The following is a 10752-nucleotide window of genomic DNA, read 5'->3' on the forward strand; positions in this document are numbered from 1 at the left end:
ACAAATCAGACTTACAGAATATTTTCAAATCTGTGTATATATTAGGTTTTGGGTTTTAGGACCTTCAAATCTGTGCAGTTAATGCAAACTAAGTAGTACCTTTCTAAGTTTTCATTTGTAATGAAAGGTTTTCATGAGAAATGTAGTTGAGTAGTAGGTAATATTATTACCATCTGTGTTCTTCATCATCCTCTGTTTCTTTCCTTTATCTGTTACTCACTTTTCTACATCCTTTCCTTCTCTTTACTTTCCATCTTATGACTGCGCTTAGACTTCCACAGTCTTCCCCAACTCCCTTGCAGCTGTTGCCTTCTCTCTTTTCTTTTANTTTTTTTTAATGTTTATTTCTTTTAAGAGGGAGAGAGAGCATGTGAGTGGGAGAGGGGCAGAGAAAGATAATCCCAAGCAGGCGTTTGCTGTCAGGGAAGAGCCTGACTCGGGGCTCCATGAGATCATGACCTGAGTCTAAATCAAGAGTCAGACACTTAACCGACTGAGCTACCCAGGTGCCCCAAGTTTGGACTTTTAAACCATGCTTACCTTCTTCTCTTTAAGTTTTATTTCCTTCCACAATTCATTCTCCTCAACTAGCCATACTGCTATCTTTGTTTTCTGCATAGACTGAACTTTTTTATTCCTTTGTTCCTCCTCCTGAGAATGCCCACTAGCCCTTTTTATTCCTGACAGACCTCTGCTAATCACTGAGGACTTAGAGATGGTAGTATAGCATAGGGGTTAATATCCTTGACTTCTCAAATCCAACCACTTTGGTTCCCAGTTTTTACCTTGGATATCTACTGACTGTGTGACTTTGACAAATTACCTAACCTTGCTGAGCTTAATATCTTCTCTATCCTCAAATGACTCTAATAGTGTCTTCTTTTACAGGATTGTTTTAACTATTGAGCTACTTAATAATGTGAAGTCCTTATTAATTAGAAAAGCACTTGCCACAGAGTATACGCGTAATAAATATTAGCTTATTATTCACTCAAATGTCATTCTGGCATGAGCCCTCTTCTGTCAGGTATTAATTCTTAATTAAAATAGGAAAGGTTTCAGCAAATTATCAGGGGTGCCTGGCAAAGAAGGTCGTGGTCAGGAATGCAGAGTGCATGCTCCACACTGGGCCTTCTTCAGCGGTACTTGCGTAGCTGCTCGTGTTTGCGCTCGTAAGTTGAAAAGCACGTAAGACGCCAGCAGCATAGAAAGCCCGATGATGCCCCCCCTTTGTGGTACTTGCTTGTAATACTGGTAGGAACCTCGTTGGAACCTTCCAACGGTGCCTTCAGGGGCGAGGTCCTGCATCAGTACTCAGCTTGGCAGCTACTCTGTTCTGACATCCATGATTTTCTTCTCCTTGATTGGTATGACTGACGCCAGCTTCAGGTGCTGGGGTCTGCTGTGCAAATGTTGCTCTTGTGCTGAAGTAGAGTAGGACCAAGAATACGTGCTGCCAGTGAGCATTGTGTCTAGAGGTGGCCAGTAGGTCTGTTCACACACGGCAGCCGCATTCGGTGGCTGTCTCTGGAACGTTGCAGACATATGGATGGAGACTATGTCTGGGGTCAGCTTGAAAGAGCACCCGGGTTGGGTAGTGGTAATTGTCATAAATCACTGGAGAGACAGTGGAGGAACTTAGATCTCGTGTTGGTAATCTGTAGTAGTGCTTGTCCCCCAGCCTGTGGTTGAGCTGTCAGGGAGGTGGTCTCATTTTCCAAGAGTTAGGGAATACAAAGCTGCATAAGTAAAGTAAATAGAACGTTGAATGCCAGGCAGAGACATTTGAACATAATTTGCAAATAGGTTTTCCAATAGGAGAGTCATGAGTTGCAAGTGGTATTTTGCGTGTTTTTAAAATAATTTTTTTAATGTTTATTTATTTTTGAGAGAGAGAGAGAGAGACAGAATGCAAGCAGGGGAGGGGCAGAGAGAGAGGGAGACACAGAATCCGAAGCAGGCTCCAGCCTCTGAGCTGTCAGCACAGAGCCTGATGCAGGGCTCGAACCCACAAACCACGAGGTATGACCTGAGCCAAAGTCGGACGCCTAACTGACTGAGCCACCCAGGCGCCCCAGTATTTCGAGTGTTATAACCTGCCACTGATTTGCGGGGATTTTTGTGGTGAGGAGGACTTAGAAATAACTCTAGTGGTTGTCGTATTGCATTTTCTTCAATTCTTGATTCTAAATAAACAAGCACCTTTTCACATAGTAGCATTTTTAAATTTTAAGCATATTACCTTTGTGCCTCAATATAAGAAGCAGATAAGAGTGTTTACTTTAGGGTTGTTATGATGACTAAATGAGTTGATACATGTAACACACTTCCTTCAGTGCCTGGGGTATAGTAAGCAATAAGCATTAGGTATTATTGCTGTTACTGTTATTGTATACTCAATGTAAACATCTAATGTTGTGTTTTATCTTAACTGAAATCAGTAGGTTTCTTAGAAGGCATTTTGGAATGGTGAAATTACAGACTCAGTGTGAGATAATGGGGGCCCAGAATAAGTTGGCAGTTGTAAGAATTCAAATGTTTATTTTTGAGAGAAAGACAGAGACATAGCACAAGCTGGGAAAGGGCAGAGAGGGAAACACAGAATCCGAAGCAGGCTCCAGGCTCTGAGCTAGCTGTCAGCACAGAGCCCGATGTTGGGCTTGGACCCACAAACCGTGAGATCATGACCTGAGTCCAAGTCGGACACTTAATCAACTGAGCCACCCAGCTGCCCCAGTAGTTACAAGAATTCAGAAGACGTAAGTCTGGGAAAGATTACAGAAAGAGTTGACAATGATGTTTTGGATATAGTGGGTTAAGAAAACGGGAGAAGTTAAGACAACCTTCTAGTAGCAAAGCTGAAAGAAGGGGACATGGATTGGCTCAGGAAGGACATGTTACTAGATGTGTAGAACAATGCCTTGCATGTAGCAAACCCTGTATGTGTTAGCTATTAGTAAGTGCTAAGGACTGTTTAAACTGGTTCTACATCTAAACTTAGTATCAGATAATTTAATAAAAGTACCAAAATACGAATAAGCCTTATGTAGAATTTACTAGTAGAGAATTCATATGTTCAAATAAAAATAAAGTATATGTTTTAAATTTCTTTCAGTATAAATCATCAAGGAAGAGTTCAAGTGGCAATGAAAATGATGAGGTAAGAAAAGAGGGTAAAAGCAGCAATTATTTAAAATGTTTACTTTTCATATGTAGTTGGTTCAATCAAAGTAAAATGTAATACATCTGTCAGTTTCTTTGTTAGTGACTTAATGCATAGGTTTTTTCCAATAATAAAAACAAAGCATCGTCATGTAGTTATTAATTAAATATGTAATTTCCATATATCTTTTACCTTGAATGGAATTTCTAATAGTTCAGGTTTTTCTTTTGAATGTTTCTTTATTTTTGAGAGCACGTCAGAGTGAGAGCAGGGAGAGGCAGAGAGAGAGAGAACGAGACACAGAATCAGAAGCAGGTTCTAGGCTCTAAGCTGTCAGCACAGAGCCCGATGCAGGGCTTGAACCCACGAACCACGAGGTCATAACCTGAGCCAAAGTTGGACGGTTAACCGACTGAGTCACCCAGGTGCCCCATCTAATAGTTAAGTTTTAGAATTTTGTTAACATTTACTTTTTCTCATCTTTTGCCTCCCTAAACCAATCTTGTAATCAGTTGAGATTCTTTTGGAATTTGTTAATTTTTTTCCTGCAAATTCTGTCTGCTGTTTTAACATTTGAGGGATGCCTGGGTGGTTCAGTCGGTTAAGCGTCCGACTTCGGCTCAGGTCTGATCTCACGGTTCGTGGGTTCGAGCCCTGCATTGGGTTCTATGCTGGCAGCTCAGAGCCTGGAGTCTGCTTCAGATTCTGTGTCTCCCTCTCTCTCTGACCCTCCTCTGCTTACGCTGTCTCTCTCATTCTGTCTGTCTCTCTCTCTCAGAAATAAATAAAAAGCATTAAAAACTTTGAAATTAGATTTCTACAGTTTGTGCATTATTATACATTTTTCTACCTCATTGTTTTAAGTTATGCAGCAGCCTGGCATTTTTGAAATGTTACAGCGTCATCACCATGAATACTTCAGCTTTGTGTATTTTTGATTGAAGGGATTGGTAGTTAATTCCATGTTGAGTACTTGGCAGGGCTTCTGAAAACTTTCATGTTAAGAAATGGGATCCCACAGAAAATGTTTGCTGAACCCTGAGCTAGAGGTTCAGCTTGGCTCTTGTCCCTGTCCCTTTGTATTGTATATCCACTTTGGTCCTGCCTGCCTCATTATCCAGTCACTTAGCAAGACCTCCTTTTTCTTTTTGCTACTGAAATATTTTGGATACATTCCCCACCTGCACTTCTGCTGTTTCTGCCCTGGTGCAGGCCCTTAGCAGCTTCCACCTGTGCCACCACCACTTCATCCTTGCTCTCTTCCTTTTCTCCCGTCCATTTTCCTTCACTGTCCGTCCATTTTCCTTTACCTTCAATTCACTTAGAAGGTAAATTCCAGGTCCTTCCCGATCAAGCCCCCGCATACCACACCAGCCTCTGCTTGTGATCTGGCCTGCTTTCTCGTGCTTTCGATGTACTGTCCAGCAGCATGGGCATAATATGCCAGGCATGGGTCTGTCATCGTACTGAGAGGGTTGTGTTATCTGTACAGATGAACCTGTTTTCCCCCTAGACTGAGAGATCCCCGAGTGCATGATCTCTTACCAGGGTTTAGTATTCCCATGCTGTAGCACAGTGCCTGACATACAGTGGGTAGTCAGTAATCTTTTGGTGAATGAAATGACGATGTCTTACGTGGTATGCATCTATGTTAAGATTTTTGGATTTGGTTGGTAGTAGTCATTCAACAAACGTGGACCATTTAATATTAGTTTAGGCAGTTAAATTTTTTGTAATGATTTCTAAGCCTGTATTAAATACGTGTAATTTTCCAGGTAAATGTTCCTATTTGAGGTGATGCAGTTTTTGCTTGCCTCCACATCCTTCTCTCAGATTGTTATATATTGTTGGCATTTCCCATGAGGAATTAATCCTAATATATGGATCTCTTCTAAGAAATCTGGAAAGATCTTCCTCATTTGTGGTTATTTAACAGAAATAAATTCACAGGAATATTTGATGTGAATAGATAGTGCTTCTGATACATTAAAATGCTTATGAATCACTTGGGGATCTTACTGATACAGATTCGGGTTCCTTGGGTCTAGGGTTGGCCTGAGATTCTGCATTTCTAACAAGCTCCCAGAGGGTGCCGATGCTGTTCGTTCACCGACCACACTTTGGGTGGCAAGGTGGTAGATGGTATTTTCCAGATTCTTCCTTTAACAGTGGATCAGAAACAATTTTCAGGTTTTCTTTTATGTGTTTAAATCATCAGTTGTATTTTAATTTCATCTTTCATCTTTTTATTTTTATATTTTAGCAAGACAGTGATAATGCTAATATGTCACCACAATCTCCAGTGTCATCTGAGGTACAAGTTCTGTTTTTATATATGTTTACATAGGTTTCTTCCTTGTCTCCTCTCTCTAACCTCATCTTTCTTTTTTTTTTGAAACAATTATTCACCCACATTAAAAAAACCACAGTAGATTAACTGTCCAAACCTAGTCTGTAAAAAAATTCTAAAGACACCATCTTTTGTACAAATATTCATAATAATAATACTATCACCTAGACAACTTATTGGAAAATGCCTATAGAGCACAGAAAAGACTTCACTTTATAAAATTCTATGTTTTAGAATTCATCTATATTTTGAAATAAACGATAAGAGCAGCTTTATGATTTTAAATTTGAAAGAAGTACTTCAGCATTGTGCAATGGCCTTTGGTTTTTCTCATAACCAGTTAGGTCTGAAAGCAATGCAAGAGAAACATCCTTTTTCCACGAGAAACATCCCTGCGGTGGGTTGTTCCTATCGACAGGAGGGTACACATTTCCTGGCGTCTTCGGCCTAAGGGCGAGCATGGGGAAGGAGGGTGGATAGATGAACGTTAGAGTTTGTGAGATCTCACCCAAATAAATACTCTGGTGGTTTGAATGATTGGTTCTTCTAATTTAGTTAGACCTATTGCTTTATAACAAGAAATAAATTGATGATTCTAAACAGTATCTTTTCTGCTTCACAGTACCTTATTTAGTATCCTAAAAGTGTGTTGGCATTAGTAAATAAACGATTTATGTATTCGTTTGGTGAATTCGGAACTTTGTCTAAATGTTGGGTCATCCATATTCACCATATACCTTCGGTTAATTACAAAGATAGTGTTTCATTTTATATAGGTGGTGTTAGTTTTTTTAAAAAAGCCAGGATCATTTGTCTATTGTTTTGGGTGAGTTGCATTATAAAACTTTTAAATGGACTTGGATATTAGTTTTATAAACACTTTTCTAAATTATTTATGTGGCAGGTAAAATGGTTTGCATTCTTTTATAAAGTAATTTAAATTAGGATATCCTAAAATAAGTCTGTGTCACATGCTTTTGTTAATCCTTTCTTTTACTTCAGTTACAATAAATGTAAGCATATGTGATGAGTTGCCTGGTTGCTTTATGATTTTGTGATCTATGCTCATGGGGAGAGAGTATTAGTGCCAGTTTTCTCAGATATACTATATTGCTTTTATAATACCATTTGCTTGCATTTGAATAAGTGAACTTTTGGGGAATTCATAACACTTTAACCAAAATAATGAAGACAGTTGGTGATGCTTGTGGATGAATAGCGTGATGAGCGCATGTTTTGGTGGCTCAATAACATTCAGCCTGAACTGCATGTAACATATTAATCAGCAGAAGATTCAGAGAATCACCAAAATTCTGATTACTTCCATTTCGTCTGTAACAAAATGGTAAAAACAATTAGTATAGTTCTATACTATATTTTTTTAATTTTAATTTTTTTAAAAATTTTAAGTAGGCTCCACACACAATGTGGGTCTTGAACTCATGACCGTGAGATCAAGAGTCACATGCTCCACCGACTGAGCCAGCCAGGCACCCCATAGTTATAGTACTATATTTTTAACAAAGTGCTTGTCTGTACACTTGAACCTATAGCAGCCCTGTGAGCTGGGTGTTATCCTCATGATTTTATAGCTGAGGAGATTGGAGATTTCCCAAAGACCCCAGCCAATAAATGGTAGAGAAGTGACTGAAGCCTAGGCTCGAGCTGCTTCACAATTGTTCTAAATTTTTAAAAATTTTTATGTTTGTTTATTTTTGAGAGAGAGACAGAGTGGGAGTGGGAGAGAGGCAGAGAAAGGAGGAGACACAGAATGTGAAGCAGGTTTCAGGCTCCAAGCCCTCAGCGCAGAGCCTGATGTGGGGCTCGAACTCCTGAACCGTGAGATCATGACCTGAGCCGAAGTCAGACACTTAACCGACTGAGGCACTCAGGTGCCCCACAATTGTTGCAAACATTAAGTAAGATACTGCTAGAATTGTTTTCTTATAACTACAATTTCCAGAGTGCTTTCTTTTAGTTATCTCAGTTAGTCTTCACAACACTCCATTTTAAATATGAAGAAATAATCACAGAGAAATTAAATGTTTTGCTAAGCCTTCTAACTCCAAGCTCAGACTTTGAAAATATACCAAAGTTCTTTCCATAGCACACCACTGTGTGAAAAGCACTTTGAAACAATGTGCATTCAAATAGATGATCACTTGTCATCTGCTGGTATCACCTATCACTCCCAATTACTGTGAATGTGTAGATTTGCCTCAGATTATGTACTAAAATGTCAAGCCATAGTAGATACTCAGTAAATGTTGCTAATTTCACTTATTTTTTTCACTGAAGCTTACTTCATTTCTTTGGAGGCTTTAATCTGGTTCTTCTTTCAAAAAATGATACCTATTTATTTTGTATAATTCAATAAGTTTTAATTTTCCTTATACTATGAGAGAGAAGTACTTAAAAGCTTATGTAGTCATATCAATTAACAAAATTTATAGATCTTTTAAAAGTGAAATGCATCAATTTGAATTGAAATGCAGTTTGCCTTTCTGTGCTCCACTAATCATAGGAAAAACTAAATACTTCCAAAATGGAAATGAGTATGAATAAACTACCTTGGTTAGTTTTGAAAGAAAAGTGGTTTTATTTCTTTCTTTCTTTCTTTTTTTTTTTTTTTTTTTTTTTTTTTTGGAGTATTNTGAAGCCTAGATCAGGTAAATATATATTTTGCAAATAAAATTTATTGGTTATATATGAAACTAGAGTTTTCCTGCTTAAATGGTATTGATTCCGTAGTTTTAAGTACACACAGATTCTTTCCCCTCTCCTAAAAGTAATTTTCTCTTAACCTTATTTGTCTTTCCAATTCCCATCCCCCATTTCTTTCTTCCTCTTTACCTTCAAGCTCCTGAAACCTCAGCTTTTTGCCTTAGATATACTGCAGTCTTATTTCTACTCTACTGTGACTGCTATTAGAATGACCACTCTGCCAGCAGACCAAACACTGTTTGAAATTCTAGCACTCCATTATATTGTGGTTTTAAAAAGGGATCTTTTCGCATTTGGCAAGCCCAAAAGAAAATGGATCCATGTTACTTGGCAAGGTATTGAATTATAGTTTTTATTCCTGAATAACTGTACTGACCTTCAAGAATAATTTCCTTTTTCTTTAAAGACAATAACGGCTGATGTATGTTCAATAATAATTTTTAACCTGGATCATAAGTTTTTAAGAACCTATGTTTAAATAAGAACATGTATAGGTGGTAGGAATCGTTACACTTGTCTTCCCTGTTGCTTTCAGTTATGCAGATAAGTAGATTTCGATGATATTCTATCAAAAGTATTTAGAATGTATTAATGAGTAATAGGGTTTTATGTAGTTTTGTACAGATTCTTTTTTTTTTTTTATCATGCTTCTTTCCCCACCACTGGTTGCTGCTTCCTATCAGCCTTGCGATAAGCTAGGACATTTCTGTTTTTATAGCTTTTAGCCGCTCATCTCGTCAGGAGTATGGGGCAGCAGATCCAGGATTTACAATGAGAAGAAAGATGGAACATCTCCGGGAAGAACGAGAGCAAATACGACAACTTCGCAATGTAAGTGAGATTGGCCTTACAGATCTGCTTTGCGGAAATGGGTTTAACTTGGAAAATTAGCAAGCTAGTTGTATTTTATTTGCAAAGATAAAGCTTTTTAAAATTTTGGATTACATAATGGTTAGTAATACAAATATGTAGTATTAATGTTTAGACAGAATATCTGTGATTTATACCCATTTCTTTATAGAATCTCGAATCCAGGTTAAAAGTCATTTTGCCTGATGACATTGGAGCTGCACTGATGGATGGGGTTGTTCTTTGCCATTTAGCCAATCATATAAGGCCGCGCTCTGTAGCTAGTATTCACGTGCCATCACCAGCAGTGGTAAGTTTCTTCAGCAGTTCGTTAGTTCTCTTAAGGCAGATAGAGCTTCTCGAAACTATCTTTAAATAATATACCTCAATAAATGTAATTTTTAGTTTTGATAAATTTTCATATAAATATGCCTGAAAAATCCCTTTTTTCCGTTACTTCACAGCCTAAACTGAGCATGGCAAAATGTCGAAGAAATGTAGAAAATTTTCTTGATGCATGTAAAAAGTTGGGTGTCTCACAGGTAACTCTTCTTCTTCTAACAAAATGATCATTTATATATTAATTTATTATGTGCATACTGGTGTTCCTCTTCACAATAGGAACAAATAATGCTTTCTGGACATGAAAATGAATACTTTTCCTTGGTACCTTTTACTGAGTTCCAGCTTTAACTGTAGCAGCTGTCTAATGAATGTTTTAAAGCTGCTTTTAAAGTCATTTATAAAATAGCTGCATATATGCAAAAATGCAGTAATCATACATATGATTGAAGAAACATACTTAGTGTCTGTCTTAAAAGTTGATCGTGATGCAGTTGCTGCTTTCATTCCTCCTGCTAACAGACAGTTGGATTGCCTTGTAAATCCATGGATAGACTCTCATCAGAAGATTTGCATTCAGTGTGAACAGTGTTTTAGGCTTTATTTAGAATGTCAAATTCAAAATATTAGTAATATATTATGATCATTTCTCATGGGACAAACTTTGAGATTCCTAGGGTTTGGCTTATGTTTCAGGTGATAATCGCAGTACTATAAAACTAACAGTTAAAGTAGTATTGTAAATGTATAATGAAAACAAATAAAGTATTACTTTTTTAGAAAACATTATAGGCCCAACACCAAGATGATCAGCTGTTGAGAGGACATGGTGTTGTAGCAGATCGCAGTATAGTTGTGATTTTTTTCCCTTTTATTTATTTTTATTTTATTTTATTTGTATTTATTTTATTTTTTGCATAATTTATCATCAAATTGGCTAACATTTTTTTATTTTTAAAACTTTATTTTTATTGAGATATAATTGACCCATAACATTGTGTAAGTTTGTTGTACAGTGTGTTGATTGTATACATTTATATATGGAGTTTTACTCCTAGAGCTCTTTTTACCTGTGTCCTAATAATCTGGTCTACAGATTTCCACTTCTATTTTCTTTCCTCAAGTGAATAAATATAATTTATATAGAGAGAATCAGTTGAATTATCCTGTAATTTTGAAACTACATGCTGCTGTTCTTTAATTACATCTTTATCCTTGTCATGATGTTTAAAATTTTAATTCTTAAACATTTTTATGTTAGGTCTTTTTTTTTGTACTCTTAATTTCTTATTGAGAAAACAGAGAAATTAGGAAGTTTTCTTTG

General features: G+C 37.2%; 1 protein-coding gene and 1 non-coding gene across 2 annotated transcripts in view; both read left to right on the forward strand.

Annotated features, from left to right (window-relative positions):
• LRCH2 (leucine rich repeats and calponin homology domain containing 2) overlaps positions 1 to 10752 on the forward strand; it is a 60575-nt gene that overhangs the window by 37140 nt on the left and 12683 nt on the right. Inside the window, 6 exon segments of the mRNA XM_077775164.1 lie at positions 3061 to 3160; positions 5427 to 5477; positions 5854 to 5935; positions 8956 to 9068; positions 9259 to 9396; positions 9551 to 9628. Coding sequence (XP_077631290.1) covers positions 3061 to 3160; positions 5427 to 5477; positions 5854 to 5935; positions 8956 to 9068; positions 9259 to 9396; positions 9551 to 9628 — 562 coding nt within the window.
• Positions 5815 to 5943, forward strand: LOC144240781 (small nucleolar RNA SNORA35). Its single transcript, XR_013337851.1, has one exon. It is a non-coding gene; the product is annotated as a small nucleolar RNA SNORA35 (small nucleolar RNA).

This window comes from Crocuta crocuta, unplaced genomic scaffold (assembly GCF_008692635.1).
Source record: "Crocuta crocuta isolate KB4526 unplaced genomic scaffold, BGI_CrCroc_1.0 scaffold531, whole genome shotgun sequence".
Lineage (NCBI taxonomy): Eukaryota > Metazoa > Chordata > Mammalia > Carnivora > Hyaenidae > Crocuta > Crocuta crocuta.